This window comes from Mixophyes fleayi, chromosome 12 (genome assembly GCF_038048845.1).
Source record: "Mixophyes fleayi isolate aMixFle1 chromosome 12, aMixFle1.hap1, whole genome shotgun sequence".
NCBI classification, from domain to species: Eukaryota; Metazoa; Chordata; class Amphibia; order Anura; family Limnodynastidae; genus Mixophyes; species Mixophyes fleayi.
Window position 1 is genome coordinate 46,622,015 of NC_134413.1, and position 26,560 is coordinate 46,648,574.

Genomic DNA, 26,560 nt, shown 5'->3' on the forward strand with positions numbered 1-26,560 from the left:
ATGCAACAGAACACAAACGACATCCCTTTATTTGTTCGTGAAAAACAATCCAACTGGACAGAGCAATCCCCACAGTGATCAGTAGGTGTGCACCTACTGCCTGGTGAGGCTAACAAAATGAATTACAACTAGTAGCTATAACGTACAGGTACCCTAAACCATCAACAATTCAATTGTATGAAATACGGCTGCTGTATTTATTACATTTGCAAAGCTAATGATTTGCTCTGCTAGTCCACATCTAAATGTCATTATTTTTTCATTATGACATTTACTTCCATTGCTATAATGTCTTATTCATGTGTATATGGCCTTAAAGCAGTAGTTCAAAAACCTTTTACAATCTACAATGTAATATTTTTTTTAAAATATAGTACACTAAAGAAAAACTCAAAGCCTAGCAAGCGCCTTTCAATTTTAAACAACGTATAATTCATCTATCCAGTTATTTCCTCTGTCACTTCCTATATCACTCACACATTCTTATCCCGACAAGCTATGTTTTAAACCGCAACATCTTATTATTTTGCAAAATCTATTCTCCAACAGTTTGGTAATTGGTAATAATAAATAACTGCCTCTAATAATTGCTTTTCTTTTAACCATGGTCCAATTGTTATATTTTGGTTGCAAGATGTTTAACTAATCCTTTATAAAAAATATATATATATATCTATATATTGCATAGCGCTGTAAATTAGAACAATCTAGCTAACATGCATTGAGCCATGCTTGCTAAAAGTAAAATAATGGAAGTGATACCAAAGGCATAAATGCATGTTATGATCAATGAAACAGCAACATTTTGCATTAGGGACAGCTAAGTGATATGTTGATCCAAGGCCATGGACCACCCATAAACCAAATGTTCAGCACTAAAAGTATCAGCACCCCAATTTCATTGTCATCTCTTGAACTGTGGCCCCATTTTCATTGTCTTTGGTCCCGAATTGCCTCTAAGATGATAATGCTGGACATTTTTGGGAACCAAAGAACCATATCCCATAGATTGTGAGCAGGGCCTTCTCACCTCATTGTTTGTATTACCCAGTATTGTCTATTACTACGTTTGTTCCCGATTGTAAAGCGCTACGGAATTTGCTGGCGCTATATAAATAAATGTCGATGAAGATGAATAAAACCCAGGGAGAGCAGATAAAGAAAGTGGTGGGAGAGAGTGCAGCAGTGGATTGGGACGGGAGGAGAGGATAATTGAATTAAGATATGCAGTCTGTGTGAGGATGTGATGGCATTACATCATTGGGGCAAAAGGATAGTGATTAATTGGGAACTTTAGAACGTAAAAATACTGCAATTTTTTTTATATATAAACTGGAGGTAAAAGTAGTAGGTCATTTCTATAAAGTATATAAAGTTCATTTGCTGTGGTTTCTAAGACAGATCCACTCTATAGAACTAGAAAACATGTAGGGGTATTTTTTTATTATATTGTTGCACAATAAAACTGGTGTAACACATAGCAACCAATCAGATTGTTTTTTGTTAGTACAGAAAATGCAAACACACACCTTATTAAAAGCTGTGGGTTATTACACCTTCCTTTGCAATGGTTCTCAATGTCCCAATGGTGCTAACTGGAGGGAGGAGTAGTGGTTCTATAACAGCTGAAAACACTGAAAGCATAGGGATGACTTAATTTAAAATTTAAACAGCTCTACAGACAGGCAACAGTGTTTGTTATAAATGCTTTGCCGATTAACAACTTTATTTCCACAGTCATTTCTGTGGATGTTCTTCACAGATTATATCACAAGCGTATTAATGGGGTTGTCCTCTTTCAGACAGCTGTAAGTTATTAATTGTATGTGCCTTCATGTGATTTTTGCTACATGTTTTATATTTCTGTAGGTTTTTATTCTGTGTTTTTTACCAAAGCATTTTATTTAATTGTTTTATTTTATTTCCTTTGGAATCGTGGTATATCAGCTCATCACCTTAAATCAAATTATGTACCCAGTACGTTGTTGTATTGTATCCAGGAGTGAAGTCAATTTTTGATAAAAAATGAATAGTAAACATTGCAGGACATGTATACAAATGATAAATCAGTTGTCACCACTTATTGTATGCTAGAAACAGTTTTAATATAAATGAATGGCTACAGCTTTACTAACTTTTAATGACTTCATTTGTGCATCCTTTGCACCTTCCAACTACTGTTTACACCTAAATGCACTTTTTGAAAATCTTAGATGAATTTGTAGTCTAGTGTCACCCGTCATTACTGGGTCCCATCACATTTCTTATAGTGCCGAAACTAGTGCTGGATTATACTAGATGGCTGATCTAGTGATCATGTCGGTGACCACGTTTACTTATTGATGGGTACCCTGGTTTTCTACCACAGACCAGTGATGGATCCGGGGGGGGGGGGGGGGCGATCTCCCCCCCCCCCCCCCCTAACAGGGGCTTGTTGCCAGCGGCTGCTACCCGGACGCTCTGAAACCCAATCAGAGCAGCCGGGCAGCACACTCTCCCTGCCTGTCTCTGCCGAACGGACCTGCATATAGTGTGCAGCAGCCGTAGATGTCAAAAAGGGGGTGGGGACTAAATCCCCCCCCCCCCACCTGTAAAATAAACTGCCAGATCCGCCCCTGCCACAGTCCACAGTCCAGACATTTGGCTTCTGGCTGACATTGGCCCTAGTGTGTTTTTGTGCCTGCGGTAAAGAAATTAGATTGTAAGCTCCACTGGCCAGGGACTGATGTGAGTAAAATTCTCCTTAGAGTGCTAAGTTTTTATGTTGGTGCTCTGTATTTAAATGTTATTAGTAATATATGTAAATACCTTGTAAGTACATGTAATCATGAAAGTCAATTTTGTTGCCATTGTTGATTTTAAACTGCATATAAAATACAGTTTCTGTCCAGTAAATTTAAATTTACAGACTTATAACACCACATGATGAAGGGTATGTGATTTAACAACACGTATTTTGTGGTGCAGTTGTGCAGACCTTACAGTGACATTCAAGCAGCAAATAATTTGTTTAAAATAACTGACACTACGGGGCCTATTTATAATTATTCGCAATTTTAACGCATAAATAACATCTTATTGCCATTTTTCGCAGCGATTTATCTTTATACTTATGCAGAGACCTCACTTCAAATAAGTGGCTGTCCTGGCGAATACTGTTAATATAAGATATACCTTTTGCTGGTTGTTGATCACAGAAGCAAGAGGCTGCTTCCGGGTTCTCTCCCTCAGTGTATACATTCTTGCGCACACATATTAGGCTGCGCATGTCGCTATTTTGTCCCAAACTTGGCAGCAGGGCTTTTCATTGGATCACAGCCACTAGCACCATCCTCAGAAAAGCTAAGCTTTCGGGGCTTGATAAATTAGCCCATTTTGCCATACCCATAAAGAACTATGGGGACGATGGTCTTGATTGAAGTTTAGTGAGCGATTAGAGTAGTAATGAATGAATAGATATGTTTAAGAAAGGGTTAGACAAATTTTTAGCGGAAAGGTGTATCCAGGGATACGACCGTTAATTTAAAATGAAGGATAGTAGTGGATATAGGATAAAAATAGGACTGCAATATTGAGTCTGGGGGGATTTTCACAATTGAAACAGATTGGCGGTTGCTTACTCTGGATTAATTTCAAATATAAGTGCAGGGTCGCAGGAGATCCAAAATAGGTTGAACTTGATGGACTGGTGTCTTTTTTCAACCTCATCAACTATGTTACTATGACAGTAAATGAATACAACAGTACAAATTGGTCAGAAACGTAGTTTTACCATAATCCTGTGAAACCTGATGTTTTTCTAGGATTTAACGTGCAAAAGTGTTGAATAAATAGGCACTTTTAGAACCTTTCCTTGGTTGTCAGAGCCTGTCTCTGTATTTTATATACGTCATTTATTGTATATCCCTATGTGTAAGTATTATTAGTTTGGCGCACGAAAGGCAAATAGATGATTGCAACAGGTAGTATTTTCAATCTGTGCCATTAAAAAGAAGTTCAGTTTCTAATGACTATAACAAATTGAGAAGCAATGAACAATTATGAGTTATGCATAGTGATAAACACACATTAATAGTTTGATGCTCTCACAATGACTTAGTAGCTTTCTGTTGACCAGTCAGCTACAGGACAACATATGTCTATTAACTTGTGTAGCTCAGAATAAACCTGCCACACAAGTAGTTGTATGCAAGTCTCACCATTGTTTCTGCTAACCCTAACACATTTGGAACAGGTTAATTAAAACAGGACAGATTTTCACTGCAACCTCAAAAGAGAGGCTTTGCATAAGATTCCGATTTCAAAACATATCAAGTCTTCGGAGCATGTCTGAACATTAGTTCCCATCCACTTCCAAAATACACAGTGGTGTTTTTAAGTTTGAAAGAATATTTACTTCAGACAGCCAACAAATGGAAGCCCAGCAACCACCCATATTTCTCAAACCTGAAACCAGTATCAAATCTGAAATATAACAACAGAAAAAGGAGGTGAGGGTGAATGCAAACAAGTGCATGACTTTGGGAGGAATGTTGCATTTTGTACTGCAAGCTCACCAGCATGTTTCCTGTTTGATTGATATATATGTATACATAAGTATACATGTATATTACGTATGTTCTGTACATTGACTGTGTGGGTTTCTGTATCATGTTTATCTTGATATTGCTATACATGTTGCTGTATATCGAATTCAGATAATTGTTGTAAGTTGATTAATGGTACAAGTAGTGCTGAAGGTTCCTCACAGCACTATATTATGTGTCAGTCGGTAAATAGGTCGTTAGGACCGCCCGGCTTTACTGTTTAACGTCTTTCTTTCAAAATAGTCCTGTTTTTCAGGGAAAGGAAGTATTTAATAGTAATATCATTTTTAGGTCTGTATCCTGCATATTGTTTGGCTTTACTCCCTTTGTATGTTAATTCAAATCTTAATGTATTAAGAGCTGATACTTATAAGTAAAATACATATTGTACCATATAAATTTAGAATAGGGAAGGGTTAATGTTTCTTTAAGCTTGCCTCCCATAGTGTTTGGTCTTTCATGTACCCATAGCATGCTTGTACACTCCATGTGTCCATTGTATTCAAGTCATTTTATTATATATAATGTTATAATAAGCAACTGTTGATTTAGCCATGAAATATAAAGTCTGTTAACACATGTCACAGTATGTATGTTTTGTTCCAGGTTTTGATATGTAAGCATATAATTACACCCACAATGTGCCAACATTGGTTCCACTGAAGAAGGGATTAAGATTTGAAGATGACAATTTGTGGGTTCAATTACCCCACTTGTGGCAAACTTCCTATCTATATAGGATGTAAAAAGTCAAATAGCATTAGATTTCAAATTAATACGATCAGTGAATTTATGTTTTAAAATATATCCAGTAGGCCTTCAAAGTGTTCCGTAGAGTTTCATCTAAAGTTTTCTGTATCAAAAGGTTTACTGCTAGACACAGAAATGCAAGAAAACAACTATTTTCCTTTGTTTATATCTCAAATAGTTCACAAAACATCACCAAGAAACCTTGAAGCTTGAGGTTGTGTAATTTAGCATAACTCTAGTTACATTGTGTTACAGAACTTTAAACTGTGTTCTAAAGTAAGATTTTCATTAGTGAGCTAAGAAACGAGCAGCTTTTGTTACTCCAAACTGTTGGTGAATGTTTATATCTGATGATTGACAGAGGTTTATTTGTGAATTGGATAAATATAAATTATCAGCAAAATGTACTTTAGGCATGTTGTATACAATGTATTAAAATTGAACTTTACAATGTCTTTGTTTAAAAATAACTGCAGTTTTGATTGAACACATTAACAACAAGTTATAATTTTCCTTTCGGCAACAGTTTGAGTACCAACGGTTACCTATTTCTTATCAGATGATTGCATTTTATTTATTCTGTAGTAGCTTGGGAACAAAGAAAATATACAACCTTAGAGTGTGACCTTTAATAATGTAACAATGGGTCAATATAAAGAACCTGAGTAATTGATCACTTTCTTCAGTGCTGTTGGTAGCCAAAAAAAAACAAAACATATTGCTGGTTTCATGGGTTGGTGTTATGTGAATTTCTACATGATTTTGTTTCAAAGACTTTATGCCTGTAATGCTGGCAACGCAATCTGTTATATTTTACGGTGATGTCAGCAAATTGGCCCGGTTTCACCACTTCCACTATCAAAATGGATAGAATCATTCTTGGGTATGTCTACAAATCTAGTCAACAGGTGACTGCTATCTATTTGTGTGAGCAATCATTCCCCTGCCCTCCGCACTAACAGACCATGGGGGGTTATATTTAGTAAACTGCGGCTTTGAAAAAGTGGAGATGTTGCCTATAGCAACCAATGAGATTCTAGCTATCATTTATTTAGTACATTCTACAAAATGACAGCTAGAATCTGATTGGTTGCTATAGTCAACATCTCCACTTTTCCAAACCTGCAGTTTAGTAAATATAGCCCTTGGAGTCTGAGATTACTAATAAAAGCAGACAATAGCTTCTGCTATATCTGAAACATATGGGGATTATAATGTATATTTGTGAATGCTGCAAGACATCCTTTTCCTCTGTTAGATCAACATGTATTTTACATTTGTAGTTTTTTGTTTTGTTTTGGGTTTTTTTTACTAAGAAGAGATCAAATGGGGCATTCAACACCTAGAAATAGAAATAACAAGTCTGATTTTATGCAGTTACAACGATGTTACAACTGTTAACAATTGAGTGATAACTATTCATATAAAAATATGTACCATGTTCAACTGAAATGCTATGAAGTATGTTGTCCTTTTTTATTTTATTTTTTTCTTTCTCTGGATTTGTGATTATGGCACAATTTTGAAGACCATTTCTTCCCAGTGTTATTATAGTGGTGTGGTTAAAGTTGGCTTTTTACTCTGAGAAGGAAGAATGTATCACTTATCATTCTCAGTGGCTCCCATTATGAGCAGCCGACTTATACTTAAAATGTGTGTGTTAAAGTGTATTATAGCTGCTGCAGGTAAGTGTGTCTATTTCCATGGATTTGTAGCGTTTATTTATTCACTGTTGGCATGAGCTTTTACACATTTCATGTTGTTGTTGCTTTTTTTTTTATACCAAGTTACATTATTTCCATGATGAAGTCCACCAGCTAGGGCAGTCAACCAGTGAATCATTCAGCTGCTGTTAAATCCCAGCATGGCCAGCCAGCAAAAGTCTCGTCATTGCATACCTTAATTGTCGATCAATAACATTGATCATTTTAATGGTTGGCTACGGTTGAGCTATAATCGCTATCACTCAAAATATTGCACCACCTAACATTGAATGGCTATAGCGAGCAGGCCATTGGGCTCCGGGTAAAGGGAACGCGCCATAGTAAAACATATTAACATTAAAATATATAAATGTAAACATTTCAGTAGCTTCCCAAAGCCAAACAGATCTCAGATAGCACTTTGATCGTGGATGAGTTTTTTTATTTTTTTTATGTAGACTTCCTGTCAATAAGCCCTTTGATGGACACACTGCAGGTAATATTGCTAAGATTGGTTGATAGCCGAGTTTGTAGTAAACAGTGGCACACTCTTCCAGCTTTATGGCTAATTCTTATAGCGTTTTTATTGCAGATGAAAAAGTGCAGCAATTTATAGGGTGTGCTAAGATATAATGTATTTCAACTAGAGAGTTTTATCATATATTTTGGACCCTTGTCTAAAAGGCTGCATTTTAAAAACTGCTTGAGAGATGGAAGTGCTCATGTGACATTCTCTCTGTATTTCCCAATCAATTAATTCTTTCAGTTTTGGGTGATTAGATGCTGCGAATTAAACATTTATGCATTTAAAGCGCCCCTGTGATGCTACCCTAAATTAGTAACACCGTTACATGCAATGTCAAACGTTTCAAATACTGAGATAATAATTAGGTTATAAATTTATATTATCTTTGTATCTTGTGCACACTCAGATAGTGTAGCTATAGATACAGGACAGTGGGACAGATTTATTCACCTATAATATAACGCTTACTCTCATATTCTCGTTAAATTAATTAAATAGTTGTTTTTTTTTATTATGAAATGTTTGCCCTTGGGACGATACTATCCTGTTACCTGAAATGTATCCTGTCTTCTCTTTGTGCAAATAATCATTTGTATTTGTACTAGCAAATATTTTTACTTTGCTTTCTGGTTTGTTTGTTTTTTTATTTAAAAATAAATATTTCTTTTAATGGTATAGATTGTATTCCCCCCCCCCCCCCCCTCCTTCCCCAACCCTGGCTGCCTGATAAAGCTGCTTCATTGTAGGCACTACACTGTTTGCCTTTTCCGCAAAAGCCTCCACAGTAAGGTCAAGGAGATTTGCTTTCATGGTAAACAAATTACATGATTTGTTTCAATACAGAGAATTTGCAACCCCTACAAATAGCTGTTCATTCTCCTGACCGTGACTAACTGCACCTTCAAGCTTCCATTTTAATCTGTTACACAAGCTCTTTATCTCATGTGACATACATTGGGCAGAACAAATTGTCACTCTCATTTTTGCCGTAAAACAGATGAAGGGAAACAATGAATTCTCAATCAAACCAACAAATGATGGGGTTTATTTAATAAAATGGTGCAATGAGCACATGTTTGGTATCCCATGGCAAGCAATCAGATAGTAGGGAAAATGACATTTACAATCTGACTGCTGTGATTTTTAACTTTATTTGCACTTTGCACTAAGCTAAGCACCAAACAAAAAAATATGGATATACAATATAAAGTCTCTAAAATCAGAATTTCTTTTTATATCCTATTGTGCAAGCATGCTACATATTATGGGATTTCTAAACCTATATAAAAAAAACATGAAATTTGTGAAATATGTTGCAAAACCACCATAACAAATATTTCAGAAGAGACAAAACGTGTGAAACCATTTGCACAAGTAATATAAATGTTTAACATGCACCATTTTTGTATGGTGTAACCAGTTACAAAAAAGCAGATTGTATTCCCAATCAGCTTCCTTAAATTAAATATATAACATTGTAATGATTTATGTGCTGGACCAGAATGTATCCAATCCCTTAAGAGTTAAGAATTAATGTGAGTGCTTTACATTATAAGCATGAATCCATTCTTAGAAGTAAAAGGATATTAGAGCTAATGATATCTAGTGTGAAGTACTACATTTTATTTGTTTGAACTACGTATATTTTTATTATGTTGGTATACATATTTGTGCTGACAAAGGTTTTATAGTATGCCTTGCCGATGAACATTATTCTCTATTCTTGGCTACCTCTTATTTTTCCCCTTTGAATACGAATCTGCAAGCTACACATGAAATTATGCAGCGTATCCCAGTTTTTCCACTGTAGCTAAACTGTTTTAATTTGTTTGGATTTTTTTACTCCAAGTTAAAGTTAATTTTTCCAACAAACAGCAAATATTTAATTATCAATAATTCCTGTAGATATTAGTGTAGCTGAGGATAGGATGATTTGTGGACTTAAGTTTATCAATATATGTGTATATCCTTGGTACCTGTTGATAACCACCTAACTTTTTGGGGGGGATCCGTTCGGCTAGGGTTCAGTACAACCAATAAGTTGCTCTCCATATCCTTTTAATTAGATTTATATTTTTTAAAAATTTGTACTGTCTATAAGAGCTTTAATTACTATGTTTCAAAGGATTAGATAAGGATAGCTAATCGCTTCTGACTGGTTGGTCTCTGTTTCACCTATGAAACTGCTAAGTGCTAAAGATCTTGTATATCTTATAAGATAATATGTGTGTTTTATTGAGTTTATGACCTGGTTATGTGTATGGGGGTTTACATATGTTTGTTCCACCTGGCGCATATGGTATAGATGCAGAGCTTGAATGCACCTTGAGGTGTATGCGACTTAGCAAATGGCCTGAAATACGTTATATTTGCGTGCACATTTTTAGCCGTTAAATTACACCTAAGTTGTGTTAAACTCTGTATCAATCACATTTTACAGTTACCCACTTCTTTTTGAAACCCATAATTAGATGTAGAGACATCATCCCAATTATTTTTGTTTTAAATTAACAGAAGCTGAGCACCAATTACCTTCATCTGTAGGAAGATTGTTGTCTTCAATATTGCACAATTTGACCTATTTCAAATGAATGGTCCTTAAGTCTTCTGCAGCAGTGAATAATTTAAAACATGACAATATGTATTTCTCTATTTTAAGATACAGACATGTAGGAAAGATGCAAGGTTTAGAAAATGAAAAAGAGAACCTTTTTCTCCTTTGAATTAGTAATCATAAATACAAAAAAAAAAAAAAAAAAAAGATTTTTCTTTTATTTCAATGTTGTGTATACTAGATTTAGCTATGCTTTGTAACATTGAAACTGTCTTGACTATACACTGGTTTTGATACTGTGATTGGCCATTACAATCTTTCTCTGTGTGCTATATGTTCTCAGTGAAAGGGGTAAGGGCAAGTAAAGAATTTGATATGGTGCTGGCACTACAAATCTGTTCAAATGTTAGTGTCTGGTTTCATATAAGGACATACTGTGTCTCAGAATTGCACTTCTGCTTTCAGCAGAGAGCTATATTTTCTGAGATTGCCACCATTGTTTTTATTTGATTACTTTTTGTTTTTGTCTGTGTTGTAATTCCGAAAAACATCATGCTTCATCAGCAACATTAATTCTAATGCTGAAACACTCTTTCAAGAATATTCATTCTATTCCAGCTCATGGCAATATGACAGCCTCCATCAAAAACCTGCTTAAAGATTGACCTTAAAAAACAAACAAAAAAAAAAAACAACCCAGGACTGTTACTTAGCTAAACTGTGACCCAACGTGTCTGCGACTTGATTCAAAAATCTCAAGTGTCTCTGCTCATTTTCAATCTTTTGTTTTTGTCCATGCAATAGCTCCACTATAAATTGGAAGGGCTTAAAGATGAACTCAGGAGGAGTAGAGGCTGCGAAACAAGAGTAACTATTACTGATCAAAGGAGCTGCTTCCATTCGCAAAAAAGATGCTTTGCGCTATGAGTTTGAGCTCCTTATTATACTTCGTGAAGATTCCTGACTTTCATTTTACTTCCTTAGCGCTGTCTTTCCACTAACATTTTTCTCTTATTAGCTTTTCTCTTGTGTCCTTTGGATATCTGTTTTTTTTCCACACTAGTTCTTTACTAGCCTACTTGTTTATTTTTAGGACTCTTTTGTGTTGTTCTAGTTTCATTTCACAATTCTTAATTCGTTAATTTGAAAGCACTTCTTCTCACTCGTTATGTTTTCCATGTGTACCTGTCACACCATAAATGTCCATCGTCTGTAGGGAGGTGTTATTTTGTAGGTACAATTTTCGCCATAATTCATAACTCCGCTCCTCCATTACTTCATTTCCATCTGCCATCGTCTGTCCTGATTTTTGGTTCAGGCTTTGTTTCTTGAATTTAAATCTAAAACAAAGGTTGATTGTAAGCTTATTAATATTGACAATAATTTGATGATATTTTAAGATAAAATCAAGATTTACATGAGGAATTTCCTTCCACTAAAAAAAAGAGTCTATATACTGTTGTTCTTAAAGCGGCACTACTGTGTACTGAACCTTTCATGGGCTTTTGCATGCAACCATTTTTACTGGAGCTTTTTCGCTTCTGTAATCATTAATTGCATCTGCCAAAATAGCGACGGAGAGGAGATTGTGAATAGAAAGACCAATCGCAAAGCCCTAAGCTATTGATTGCGACTTGTTATTGGTCCTCCCTCACACACACAACCCCCAAATCCTTGGTGTTCGGCCAGTGCTGTGCGGGGAAACGGAGGAGCCTCAGGAAAAACAGGTGCATGTAGCAGCACTGGGAGGAAGATGTTAGTAGAACAAAAATGGTGAGTGGTAGTGCTGCTTTAAATAAATGAACACTAGCAGTCAGGTTGCTCATTTAAGGTTTTGTAACATAAGTTTATATTCTTCAAAAAAATGTTGTTTATAGTGCTTGGAGACTGCAACTTTTATTTTCCAAGCAAAGGACATGCTGCTGTTCTCATTTCTGACTGAGCACTTCACTGTTGGGGGGGAGGGAATTCAATTGTCTGCAAGGTTAATGTTTGACTGCGCAGGTTGCCAGCTAATACGATACAGGAATCTCCGCTCTTTTTCCCTCGCACCTCTATGGGGCGCAAGGATAAATGAGTGGAGATTTTAGTAATAACTCAGACACTATGGGGTATATTTACTAAACTGCGGGTTTGAAAAAGTGGAGATGTTGCCTATAGCAAACAATCAGATTCTCGTTGTCATTTTGTAGAATTCACTAAATAAAAGAAAGCTAGAATCTGGTTGCTATAGGCAACATCTCCACTTTTTTAAAACCACAGTTTAGTAAATATACCCCTATGTGTCTCTGTGGACTGTTCCCACCTTAATGTAGCAGTTTCGTATGTATCATGAATACAGTCTTAGTGGTGGGACTTATCACCATCACAGCATTTTAACTACAGGCAATAAATGGCTTTGTTTAGTGAAATTTTTTCACGTTGATTATATATTTACCTTCAAAGTTTTCAATTGCCAATAGATGCCCGAATACATATGTCTTCTAAGCATTTATTCTCCTGTTTTTTAGAGTGGGTAAAGGCACTTTACACATATTTTATATATTTTATTGAAAATATTGCAGCCAGTAAACTGTGGCCACTTTTAAAACCCCCCAAAAATTTAAAAAACAAATCTGAACCAAACATGTGACATCCTGTCAATGAAATGTATCCGTTTTGTTTTCTAAGCATTGTTTTTCCAGGAAGGCCAATCATAAAACCACCATTAGCTGCAACATCACTGTCATAATATGTTCCATTACAGCAAGTAGGCTGTGTTGCTTGGTAGAACTCAACCTGTTGTGTGGATGTACATATTTTCAGTTTATGGGCTGGCTTCTGTATATTAAGGAGGTAGAGCTTTCACAATAAACAATCAAATCTTGAGTTTGAAGGCTGTAATACATTTTTATCTCTATAATCCTTGGATGGGCAACATGACATGGTTTTCCCATCAAGCCCTTGGCTGCCAGTGAATTATACCCCAAATTGAAGGATTATATTGCGTTATCTCCTGCCATTCCTAGATGTCCTCTATGCAAAGCTGCAAAATGAGGATTTTATTCAATGACAATAATCAAGTGCAATGTGCACATCTAAAGTCTTTATAAAATCCTTATTATTATTTGTTTAAGTAACTCATCATGTATGATTTCTACAAAAAAAAAATCTAACTTGAGACCTGATTAGAAAATTACATTTCCCTGCATTCATTGTAATGATTAACATGTGGCTCTTATTAAATTACTTCCTAATCAGTGAACAGGAACTCTTAGGAGCCTGCCCATGAATTGTCTTCCGTGCTAGAAGGGTTGTAGCGCATTGCTGGACAATGTGTTACAGGTCACTATGGCATTACTACACAAGTGCTTATTGACTGCTGCTGTTGCTGATAGATCTGTTGTTATCTTTTCAGGTCCAGTCCAGATGTAGCAGCAAGGAAAACATCCTCCGAGCTAGTGAGTAAATGCTAATGACCAACATTTTGTGTATAATATATGTAAAAAAAAAATGTTTGAAAGATGTTCCTGGTATCTAACGTAGGTGTGTGTTGCCTTCCCTGACGATTAAAGCATTTCATAATGGTACATTTTCACACTGAGTCATGTGACACAAATTAGCAACACTTGTTCTTAATTATAAATGGACATTGTCTTTGGTAAAACAAAAGGAGCCTTTCTTCCTTTGCCAAAACATACTAAAAAATAAATAAATAAATAAAAATCTATGTAACGCAATAGCAAATATAGCTATTAAAAGTAAGTAAAAACAAAAGTATAGCACAACAAAGTATTTAGGCTTATTTAAATAGAAATACCTGAATTACTTAAGTAAGGGTCCTTTTTCTTTTTTCTTTCCATTTTGTTTATTTATTTATTTTAGAACTAACAGATGTGTAAATATATAAGAAAAAGATAAGTCCTTTATGGTGATCCTTCTCAAATTTCCAACATTCTAAAGTAGAATCCGTTCACAGAATCCATCTCCAATTCACACCGGCACTGTTTATGGCTTATGTGCTCACCTCCATATTGTCATAGGTATACCTTGTCATTGTGTTTATTTGTTTACATCAACAAACATATATCTACGTGCTGAGGCAGGTACCTGATTATGGCTTACCCTCTGCATCTGGGGATGAACATAGAGAAAGTGACATGTACATAGATGGAAAATTACTTAATCACAGAAAGCAGAAGGCTAATTTGTTAATGAAAGTTTGTCAGTGGGACATATTTTGAGTACATGTTACTTTTGGTGTATTTAAACAATTATGTGCATTGATTAAACTGATGTGATTATGGAGGTTGATGTGTGTTTGGACTCGTCCAAACATGATGAGCGTTGTAAAACATCTTGATTTTGCACCGGTACGGCTAGATGTCTGCCCTACGCACATCAAGGTGTGCTCTCTAGAGACACCTCCACTAAGTAGAAGTGCACATTAGTTGTACACAGAAGTGGAAACATTTGAATAGGAGTACTATGCAAAAGTATAACTATCACACCATACGTTTAACCTGTCTCCACTTTAATTCGATTACATTTGTTTTTACGTTTTTTTTCCTTAAATACTCATCTGTGTAGTTTCATTTATTGCTTATAATAATAAAGAGAGTCGGGGGACATTTGGACTGTCTTTATGCTATGTGGCACTTTGTGTGTTTGATGAAGCATCTAGAAATGCTTTTCTCCCCCAAAATTAAACTGGAAGTTGCAAAAAATGCATCCCAATAAAAGTATTGGACAAGATCTGATCTCTACCAGCTCTGGTGCAAAAATCAAATCCTTTCACTAAGTGGAAATGGCTATGCGCCCTTCTGCACAGCAAGAAACACATCTAAAGAATGTGACCCCTTTTATCTTATTTCCATAAACTTGCTTAGCAAACTGCGGTTTTGTTTTCGCACTGCTCTGCAAAACTCCAAGCGAGGTAATCCCTTGCATCACCAAGTGCCTGTGCAAACTACTAGCCCTCCACAAACGCTGCCATCTTGCTTCGGGAAAATTGTATTTTTTTTTTTTACTGATGCACTGTTTTAAGACAATTGTTGAAATGGAAAAAAAAATTGGTGTCGACAGGTTTGAGAAATATAACACAAAACACAGAAACATTTACTAAGGCCTAGTTTGTTCCACCCAAAAATCTTTAAATGGACCAGACAAAATTATTGGCACCTTTCTTCATCATCATCATCATCATCATCATCAACATTTATTTACATAGCGCCAGCAGATTCCATAGCACTGTACAATTGGGAACAAACAGTAATGAAACAATACTTGGTAATACATACATATAGAGATGTAAGAGGGCCCTGCTCACAAGCTTACAATCTACGGGACAATGGTTTGATACATAAGGGTAACTGCTACATCATATAGAATATTTGTCCAGCTAGAATGCAAAGGTTACAAAAGTAGTGGCTGTATGCCCAGTCACACAGCTATGTTCGTCAGAGGGTTGTTGTCTTGTGTTAGCTGTGTAGAGGGTGGTTATAGGGTAACCTAGAGAGTCTTGACTGAAGAGGTGGGTTTTTAGAGAACGCTTGAAGGTTTGAAGACTAGATGAAAGTCTTTTAGAAGCAGTTAGATTGCAAGCAAGTGATTTTGCTTCACTTTGGAACTGAACTCACCTCTGGTGAGTGCACAGGTGCCTGCTCATAAAAATCACTCATTAAATGGACTTGAATAGCGAAAGAACTTATTCTCGTGTTTTGTCACTGTACAACCTGCAATGAGCATGGATAAAAGTAAGAAAGCCGGAGAATTGTCTGTGGAGGTCAGACAGAAGATTGTAGTCTAGAATGGACAATTGGCACTGTACATGGCTGCAAGAATAAAATTGAAGATTACGTGCAGGATTGTTCAAATGGTGGAGAAATCACATCGATCTACTACCAAACAGATTCAAGCTGAACTTCAAACACAAGGTACAACTTTTCAACTTGCATTGCCAACTCAATAAAAGGGGGGTTATATAGTAAGAGGCCCAGGAGGGACCTACTGCTGAGAGAGAGACATAAGAAAGCCTGACTGGAGTTTGTCAAAACACAGTGAGTAGTCAAATTCCTTTTTCTTAAATGCCAAGTGAACAAATGAGACCAAATTAGAGCTTCTTGGTAAAACACATTATTCCTATGTTTACAGAAAGCAAAATTAAGCAATTAAGCATTCAAAGAAAAGAACACCTTCCCTACAGTCAAACATGGAGGAGGTTTAGTGATGCTTTGGGGTTGCTTGCTGCATGTGCCATGGATGTGTGCATTGCATCATGAAATCTAGAGATTACCAGACTATTTTGTAGTGCAATGCTCATCCCGGTGTCAGAAAACTGGGTCACCGTGTACGGTCATGGGTTCTCCTGCAAGACAATGACCCCAAACACATTTCGAAAAGCATCCAGGAATGGTTCAAAACAAGACGCTGTACTATTCTGAAGTGGCCAGCAATGAGTCCAAATCTGAATTCCATAGATCACTTGTGGAGAAAACCAGCTGGGAGGAGGCACCCTTCAAATCTAGAAGAATTTCAGCCATTGCAGAAGAAGAGTATACCAGACTACCAGTTGAGAAGTGCAGAAAGCTCATTCATGGATATAGGAGGTGGTTGATTATAGTTATTTTGACCAAAGCCTGTGTTGCCAAATATTAAGTTTAGGGTGTCAATAATTTCATCAATGCCATTTATTTTTGTTTTCTGATTTAAAAGAATATACGGTTTTAAATTTACACTCAAATATAAATGTTTTCTAATATTAACAGAGAAAGAATTGTGGAGAACAAAATACTGTTAACGTGTTAATTTCATCATATGTTTAGAGGAAATTGTGAGTGGCTTGGAAAAAAGTGCAAGGGTGCCAATATTTTTGGCCACAACTGCATATGATTTGCCAGAAAACTGAGCTACCAAAGTGGATTTTGTGCTGCTCTGCACCTCAGCCATCGTGTGTTTGTAACTGAAGGCCTTTTTGTTAGGACACAGTCAAGAAGATATGAGCAAATGGTTTTGTGCACAGGGCATAAATGCACCTTTATTCATATGGACAGCAAGAGTGTATTTACAGCAAAAACATAAAGTGGCCCAGTCACCACAAATTCACATTTTCAGAGTCACTGACATTTAAAAATAAAATAATAATTTATCTATTTTTTTATGTTTTGTTTTGTGTTTTTGTTGTTTTTGTTCCTGAAATACTTTTTTTTATGTTTTTTTGCTTTGGCATTTGGCATTAACTGCAATATGCCAGTCATATTGAAGAGACCGTTCTCGTTGTATTCTCGGTGTGTGTTTAAACATATATGATTCATGACTCAGCTGAATACTCATTTAAACATAGTCTATTTATGTGTTTCCCATGATATCATTAACACATTAAATATATATTCATTAGCCTGTTACACAATTTCACACAAGTCAACTACCCCCGGACCAACATTGTTGTGTGACAGGATCATTTAGCTTATGAGTCACCCTACCTTTGCAGTCTGGCTGGGCCAAGATGCAAAATGTATACTTAACCTCATGTGTCAATCTCCCATTGTCCCATAGATTGTAAGCTTGCGAGCAGGGCCTTCTCACCTCTTTGTCTGTTTTACCCAGTTTGTTTATTAGTTTATTACGTTTGTCCCCAATTGTAAAGCGCTACGGAATATGTTGGCGCTATATAAATAAATGATGATGATGATGATGACCTCAGTTCTGTCATCCTGTTTTTTGACCTGATCTGCTTTTTTGAACAGTTCATTCAAGGGGAACCTCAGCTCAATTATATTTACACCTTACAGTATTGCAGGTAGTTGGACTTGCACAGTTAATTGCTTTATTTTGCTGGCAGAATATTGCTCCTGATCTGTATACGTCTCAAGACTCCAGTGCCTTAGACAGCTTGCTCCTTGTCCAAACCATGGATCATTACAGAGACCAACTTTCCTGCCCAATGATGCCACTTAGAGTTCAGGACCCCTGTATTAGTATGAAATGGTGCTGGAAAGATGTGCTACATGACTTTAGCAGACTCATTCATCATCATCATCATCATCATCATCATCATCATCATCATCATTATTTATATAGCACCACCAAATTCCGTACAATTGGGAACAAACATTAATAAAACAATACTGGGTAATACATACAGACAGAGATGTAAGAGGGCCCTGCTTGCAAGCTTACAATCTATGAGACAATGGGAGTTTGAAACACAAGGGCATGTGCTGCATCATGTTGCACACTGGACCAGCTAGAATGCAAAGGTAAAAGTACTGAGTGGACTGTGTGTGTGTGTACCAATGTTGGTCAGAGGGTTGTTGTCTTGTGTTAGCTGTGTAGAGGGTGGTAATAGGGGAGAGGCCCTCTCTCATGTGTAGGACCTTATGTCCCACACACACACCAAACCACATGTAACTGTTGCTCCCTGCAGCAGAGTGTCTCGGGAGGCAGCTCACCTCTCCCAGGTCTGAGACACTGGCTGCATATCCCAGCTGCCTTATTACAAGCACCTCACAGGTGCATCCCTTGATCAGTCTGTTAGAGACTGATAGAACAGAAGACCCGGACTGGGCCTTATGTATAAAATGCTTGAAGCTTGGGACACATACCTCTGTATCTAGCCTCCTTCCAGTGACTCTGTCACATATCCTCCCCCCTTTGTTTCAACCTACAGGTGGAACACTTGTAACCCTAAATGCTCCTCTAATTTTCCCCATAAACGTTTAGCTTTACGCTGCAAACTGAGTGCAGCGGTATTGGTTACTGATTTTTTTCCAACCCAAAGGAACACCGGTTAGTGTTGCCATTGGACTTTTAGACTGAGGTCTGGAAACATGGCATTCACACTCAGGGCATGATGACCACCAATCAAAGACATTTTTTCGAACCCCTGGCCAGAAGAACTGCTGTAAAACTTTATCTAGGGTTTTTCCTACCCCCTGATGCTTGGCAGTTGTTGAACCATGAGCCCAGTCCAACACTGCTCTTCTATATAGTTTAGGAACTACCAACCGCTCCAAAATATCTTTTCCTCGTTTAAATGACTGACACAATAACCCCTGGGTTGTCGTCATGTGGGGGTACGGCAATCTATTAGCAGGTTCTACTGGCTTCGTATTAATACTCACACTTTCTCTGGCCCTTGCGAGGGTGGGATCTTTTAACTGCTTTAAGGCAAAAACATTTTTCCTTACATTAATCCCGGGTACACAATCAACAGGTTCAACCATATTTCCCCCTTCAATAGGAGTTACAAAATGCTGTACTCTACTGCTGCCCTTATCATTTCCTGACTTACTTAGCACATTGAACAAAGGGAACACATTTGACTTGGGGAACACTCCTGCTACCACTGTATCCGTAATATCACGCAGGGCTGGTCTATTTATTTTTGCAACCAAGTGGGTCTCCCTCAGCTTCCAGAAGTGGGAAAAGTCTCTCCCCAATATTGCGTCAACTTTCAAACCAGGAACTAGATCGACAGTGACTACCCCAAAACCATACTGTGTTTTTATGTTTACTTCCGTGGTAACAGAATGACGTGTATGCAGGTTACCCCAACATTTCCCTTTTTACATTTTAAGGGGCTCACTAACTCTGCATCCACAAGGGAAATTGTACTGCCAGAATCTAGCAGAGCCTTTATCTTTTTACCTTCTATGGTGACTTCACACATCAATTTGTCAGCCTGTTTGTCTGCGTCACAGGCTAGCTGGGCATATAAAGACATTCTACGAGGTACATAAGCTTTATTACATTGCATAGATTCAAAGGTACGGGAACAATAAGCAGCAATATGGCCTAAGCCACCACATCTGAAACAGCTAATCACATTTCTGTCATATCTCTTATGAGGCCGGAACCTTCTTGGCATAACTGGCCAATCTCCAGGTTCTGAGCCTACAGTCTCTGTACATTTCAGTTCATTCAACCACCCAGCACCCTTTTTCCCTGGAACAGTCCTACCAGAATCCACTGGAGATCGCCGTTTCTGAACTAGAGGCTGGCGGGGTGTATTCTTCACTTTTTTTGTTGCTACATACTTGGTCTGTACCACTTCCAATGGAGCCATAGACAAGGACAGGAACTCAGCTTCCTGGCATGGCTGACTTTGCAACTCCTTTAACTGTTGTTGAGGAGTAGTCAGTAGTAATCTCAGTCTGCTTTACCTTTTGAAGCATATTATTAATTTCCTGAGTGCTTGTAACTTGAGGCTCCGGTAAAACCTTGGACAATCCTGGTTTATTTAGCTGATTTACTTTTCCTGAAACCGAAGTGGAAGGTGTCTCAAACCACAGGAAAACCTCTCCCAGTTATCCTTAACAGTTTGTATTCTGCTGACATTGTCTTGAATAGATTTAGCAGCATACTGTAGTTATTTTTGAACTGTGGACAATTCTGCTAGAATTTTTGAGGTTTGCTCCCGTTGACCTTTGTCTTTCTTTCCTTTTCCACTTATTGACTCTTGTTGGTCTGCAAGTGCAGATATCTCTATTTCAGCTTGGTCATGGGAATTTCTTAACTCTTATACTTCTGTTTCAGAAGCTCGCTCTTCTGATGGTGCTGACTGAGCTAGGAGGGTTTTGGCAACCAGCTTATCATGCTGAACCTTTAATTCTTCATATTGAGTTTTATATTGCTTTCCAACATTTTCAACCTGGGATATGATCTTAATTTTCTCTTGTATATCTATGACTTTGGCGTCAAGTTCCTCCTGCAGATTTTCCTTCTCATTCCCCAGTTTTACTGCTTCCTCTTTCGCACTTTGACCTTGACCTTTATTTGTATTCTGGGCTGTAATTACCATTGTAATATCAGTTTTCAACTTTCCCTTCTCTTCCTGTGCCGGGTTCTGTACGTTAAATTCCTGCATGGGCTGCTTTTTGGTTCCCGTTGCCTTTTGCCTAATATCCAAAGCTGCATTCTGCTCTGGCTCAACCTTCTGAGGTAAATGATCACCATCAGTCTTTATGTCATCAGACACTTGATTATTCACTGCATCAACCAGACCTTTTTCTTTTTCTAACTCAGTATTTTCATATACTGCCTTTTTCTCAGGTGCAGGCAGGGCAACTTTATCTTCCTCCTTTGTCTGTTCTTCCTTCTGCAAATCTAGGGCAGGCTCTTTCTTAATGACTAGGTCTTTTTCTGCTACTTCTCCCTTAGTTTCTTCTTTACTCCTGGGATGCTCCGGAACATGCACTTCTGGCTTGTCACCTTGCTGCCCCTGGTGGATTTCCATGTGTTGTTCTTTGATAACCGCCAAAAGCTTCTCCTGCTGGTCTAGCAAACGCTTTTGCTGCACTGGCTGCTCCTTGATGACTTGCAACAAGATTACATGGTCCAGCAACTCTACTTTCCCAGTTTCTTCTTGGGTCTCTACTGCCTTGAGGTCTGCATCTTGCACTTCACGCTGCTCTATTTCTTTGTCGGCAGGTGCTTGCTCTTTCTCCTCATCTTTCTTAAGAAACTTCTTTTCCGCCAGCAACATTTCTCTTTTCTTGCCGAATTTGGAGTAAGATTGTTGCAACAGTTACATATTTGCTTCAAGCTTCTGTTTCTTAGCTTAGCTTCTGTTTCAAGTTGCGTTATTTCACCGTCCACTTTGTCACTGATAATTGTCATGTGCCATTATATGCTCTTGCTTTATCTGTTCTTTGAATTTCTGCAGCCCTGACACTTTCTCCTCATGTTCTTTCCGCGTCACATAGTCCGAACACATCTGTTCTCTCAAATCCTGCAACTCTGATTTTAGAGCCATCTCCCTGTCCAACTGAGCTAGCAGGGCTGCTTGCTTAGTAACCTTTCTCTGCAGCTCTGTCCCTATCTCAGTCAGGTCTTTTGTCTCACTCTCCAGTTGCTTCCTGATCACGGCTAGCTCAGCTTTAGCTTTCTCCAACTCTGTGGTCAGTGCGGCTGAGGCTTGCAGGTGTTTTGTCAGCAATATGTGGTTTTCCCGCAGTCTGGCATTTTATGAGAGGAGAGAGCTTACTCTTCTTGCCTCCTCTTCACCTTTCTGTGACACATCTGTCAACTGTTTCTCCAGTTGTATGATTCTTAAATGCATATCATTCATATCTTTTCCATACTCCTGGCGAGGAGTGGAGGATGCTTGGAGAAGCATCATGCCCTCCTTTAGTGTCATTTTCTCCATCAGTAACTTGGCCTGCTCCAGCTCAGCCTTATTATGATTCTGCTCTGCCTCTGCTAATTTTTTCCTTAGTTGAGCAATGGTCTTCTCAATTTTGTTGCATCAGGGACTCCTCAACTTTTAACTGTTGTTGATTTATGGCGGATTGCTGGGCTATAGCAGCTTGTAGAAAATCTTTAAGCATGTCCTCCTTTTCAGGGCACTGTATTACAGCCTTTTCCCAGAGTTCAAACAAATGTGCATATAGCCCTTTATCAGACATAACTGCAGCATCTTGTAACAGCGGTTGCCTAAGGGGTGTCTGCTGAGCTGTAACAGTTGGTAGTAAGTCTTTATCAGAAACATCCTCCTCTTGCAACCTATCACAACGATGAGGTTCATAATCTACCTTTAAACAAACATACTCCAACTTCTGATTTTTGTCTCTTTCCATATCAACACTTTGACACACCTGTGTGCACTCTTTTTGGGTTGAGACAGTAGGCTTCTGCTTTTTCTTGCCCATTGTAGCTTGAGAAGCAACCAATTTTATCTTTATACGAACAAACACTTTCTTTATAGAAGGAGCACCTCACTTGACTTAAAAGATATGGAACTACAACACCCAGCATATATCTCAAACTTTTCCTTTGCAGAGACAAAAGTTTTTTTCCTTAACTTCTGCTCAATAGTTTTGCAAACACATTTGCACACTACTTGTTGTTCCAACACAGAAAACATCCACTTTATACTGAAGATTTTCAATAAATTTCTCCTGTTAAGGTCTCTTGCTCTTGGTTTATGCACAGAAGCAGGCCACACCCAATTTGTGCTTTGCAGACACACACTAATACTTGGCGGGGGTTTTTACCCAGTCTTAATGAACACACCTGCTTTCCATCAATTAACACAACTTAGTCTTTACATTGCAGAAAATTTTTTTGTCTGTGCCAATAATGTGCTCATTTTTCTGAGACTTCTTGCTGTTTTTTTATTTTTTTTGTGGAAGCCCCTTGGGATAAACCACATCAACTGTAATGCAATAGTTGCACTAATCCATCTCTGTACACATGGAGAATGACTTCATAAACAAATTTGTATTGACTCTGCTTTAGAGCAATTAACAAACACAGTCCATGAAACACTTGATTCCTTTGCCTCTCACTGCTCTTTGCATACACTTCTGTTTTCCCAACACAAATGGCCAGTTTTCACAGACAACTTTTAACTCTTCTCAACTCATCATATATGCAGCAAATCTGTATAGACAGTATTTCACAGTAGGGTTTATTAATCACATCCACGGGGTTTTCTGGATCCCACTGTTACAGTGCATAAACATTCCGATATTTAGCTGTCTTTGTCCACAGGATAAAACACACATGTATTTCCACTGCGTCTGTCCCTTTAAACTTTCCAAGCACACACACAGAGCTAGCTTCTGTAAGTATCTCCAAGACTGCTGCTATTCTTGATCTGCGCAGATCTTTGCTCGTATTCTCCACCATATAAGTGCAGGATCGCAGGAGATCCAAAATAGGTTGAACTTGATGGACTGGTGTCTTTTTTCAACCTCATCAACTATGTTACTATGTTATATGTAGTATAATCAGGGGAACAGGTATTATCTCCTAGGTGAACAGCAGCAGTAAGACACACGAGTCCAGAAGTTTCTGAATAACAGCCACAGCCAGTTTATTCACCAGCTTGAAAATAGGAACAAAACACAAATAAAATTCTAGCTATCTGGCTTCTAGCTAATACATTTATGGAGGCCCTCTCTCATGTGTAGGGCCTTATGTCCCACACACACACACCAAACCACATGTAACTGTTGCTCCCTATAGCAGAGTGTCTCGGGAGACACTGGCTGCATATCCCAGCTGCCTTATTACAAGCACCTCACAGGTGCATCCCTTGATCAGTCTGTTAGAGACTGATAGAACAGAAGACCCGGACTGGGCCTTATGTCTACAATGCTGGAAGCCTGGGACACATACCTCTGTATCTAGCCTCCTTCCAGTGACTCTGTCACAGTTAGTAGAAGAATTTTATATTGGATTCGTTGAAATACAGGCAACCAATGTAGAGACTGACAGAGTGGCTCAGCAGAGGAAGAACGGTTTGCAAGGAAAATCAATCTAGCCGCTGCGTACATAATAGATTGTAGGGGTTCAAGTCGAACTTTGGGAAGACCAGTAAGGAGGGAATTGCAATAGTCGATGCGGGAGTTGATGAGTGCATGAATTAAGGTTTTTGCAGTGTCTTGTGTGAGATATGTGCGTATTCTGGAAATGTTCTTTAGATGTATGTAACATGATTTAGATACGGAGTTGATGTGGGGAATAAATGATAGTTGTGAGTCAAGCATAACACCTAGGCAGCGAGCTTGCGGGGTGGGATTTATGGTCATGTTATCAACAGAAATAGAAATGTCAGGCAGGAAGCTTCTATTTCTGGATGGAAATATTATTAATTCGGTTTTTGAAAGATTGAGTTTGAGTTGGCGAGAAGACATCCAAGAAAGACAGTCAGTAACGCAAGACAACACAGATGGTGAAAGATCAGGAGAGGATAGATTTGTGTATCATCCTATTCATGTCAATTATTGATACAGCTGTACCGTATTTACAGCCAGTTAATTATCCAGCTGTATAATAACAGGATTAAAATAGCATAGATTCTAATCCACATAACATTATAATGGCCCCAAAATATAAATATATCATTGATGTTAAGGATAGAATCTAGAAGAACCTGGACATTTCTTCTGTTGACAGGATAACAGGTTTTAAACTTGTATAAGGTTGCACCTTTTTTCAATCAGAAGCAAGGTTTCCAGGTAATTGGTTGTGGTTTAGAAGGAAGGAGTTCAAACTTACTTTTGACAAAAGTTTTGGTCCTGGCTTGTTAAACATTACATATCCATAAGAAATCTATAAATAAGTAGAATTGTGTAGCAAAAATATGTAACCCATAGCAACCAGCCAAAAGATAGTTATCCTCCAATTATATAAAGTTAAACTAATGAAAGCTAATGTGTGATTGGTTGCTGTGTATTACAGTCCATTAATGCTATTTGAATGCTGTGTATTGTAGTCCATTTGTGCAATGTTTAAATACATGCTTTTGGGCATACTTCATATAGCAGGTTCAATATTAATTAAATTGCTATTTCACCCTGCCTTTACCACCATGTAAACAAATGAATAGCATATTATTTGGCAGTCTAACAATACAGAACTGTAATTTACTATACGTTCTACATGATCTTTTTTAATGTGCTTCTCTTCAGGTCACAGTGCTGTTGACATCACTAAGGTAGCAAGAAGACACCGCATGTCTCCGTTTCCACTAACATCTATGGATAAAGCCTTCATTACAGTACTGGAGATGACTCCAGTTCTTGGGACGGAAATTATAAACTACAGAGGTGCATTAGCTACTTGTCTATCCTATTGCCTGGGCTGTAAACGCTTACCACCTTGCTAATGGAATAGCAATATGCAGTTAAAAATAATTTATTTCTGGTTGTTAAATCAACATCTGTTGTAGCTACAGCGTTTAGGAAGGAGAAATAGTATTTTTTACATCCATAGTAATGATTTCAGTAGGGTTTTGGGGGTGTTTTTGGCTTTGAATCAACAGTCTGGTAATTTAGGACAAGTTAAGCTCAATGAAAGATTTATTTTTACCATTGCTTATTAGTCTTACATAGAAAATAATATTGTATCTTTGTGGCTGTAAAGGCACACAAGCCCCAGGTGGTGTGGGAAGGGGAGAATGCTCCGGTGTATCAGGGGTTCAGCTGGGAGGGGTTGCTGGAAATCCCCCTCCCAACCTAAGGCACTATATGCTTCTGTGTATATGATGGGGATAGGAATTGCCCGTGCTTATGATGGGGATAAGAAGTGTTTGAGAGCAGCCCATCACTGTATAAAATTATATGCATGCCCATTGGCAGCATGGCTTGGAAAACTCTATAAATCCTGTGTTTGCCCCTGTGTATGTATCTATTATATTCCTCTTCAAATGTAGCTTTAAGATATTCAAGCAACTGTATATTTTACTATTTCCTGTCCAACACTAACAAATGATGAATATAACATATTGTTAGGACATTGTGCAAACAAAACTTCTGTTTTTCTCCTAGACGGAATGGGCCGCGTTCTTGCCCAAGAGGTATATGCAAAAGACAATTTACCACCATTCCCTGCATCAGTAAAGGATGGCTACGCAGTAAGAGGTAAATTACTCTTTAGCAAAGTAAGTGTTGCCATTTTATGCTATGGGAAGCTTATTAGATTTGTATGACAAGTTACATAGGACAGTACATTA

General features: G+C 37.8%; 1 protein-coding gene across 20 annotated transcripts in view; it reads left to right on the top strand.

Moving 5' to 3' along the window:
- Window positions 1–26,560, top strand: part of LOC142108458 (gephyrin) — a 130,199-nt gene that overhangs the window by 81,891 nt on the left and 21,748 nt on the right. For 12 of the 20 annotated variants that reach the window (XM_075192113.1, XM_075192114.1, XM_075192117.1 and 9 more), the window contains 4 exons: window positions 10,924–10,986; window positions 13,517–13,559; window positions 25,518–25,655; window positions 26,376–26,468. In XM_075192113.1, coding sequence (XP_075048214.1) covers window positions 10,924–10,986; window positions 13,517–13,559; window positions 25,518–25,655; window positions 26,376–26,468 — 337 coding nt within the window. The remainder of the gene's footprint in view (window positions 1–10,923; window positions 10,987–13,516; window positions 13,560–25,517; window positions 25,656–26,375; window positions 26,469–26,560) is intronic. The other 8 variants (XM_075192116.1, XM_075192119.1, XM_075192127.1 and 5 more) reach the window with 1 other exon arrangement.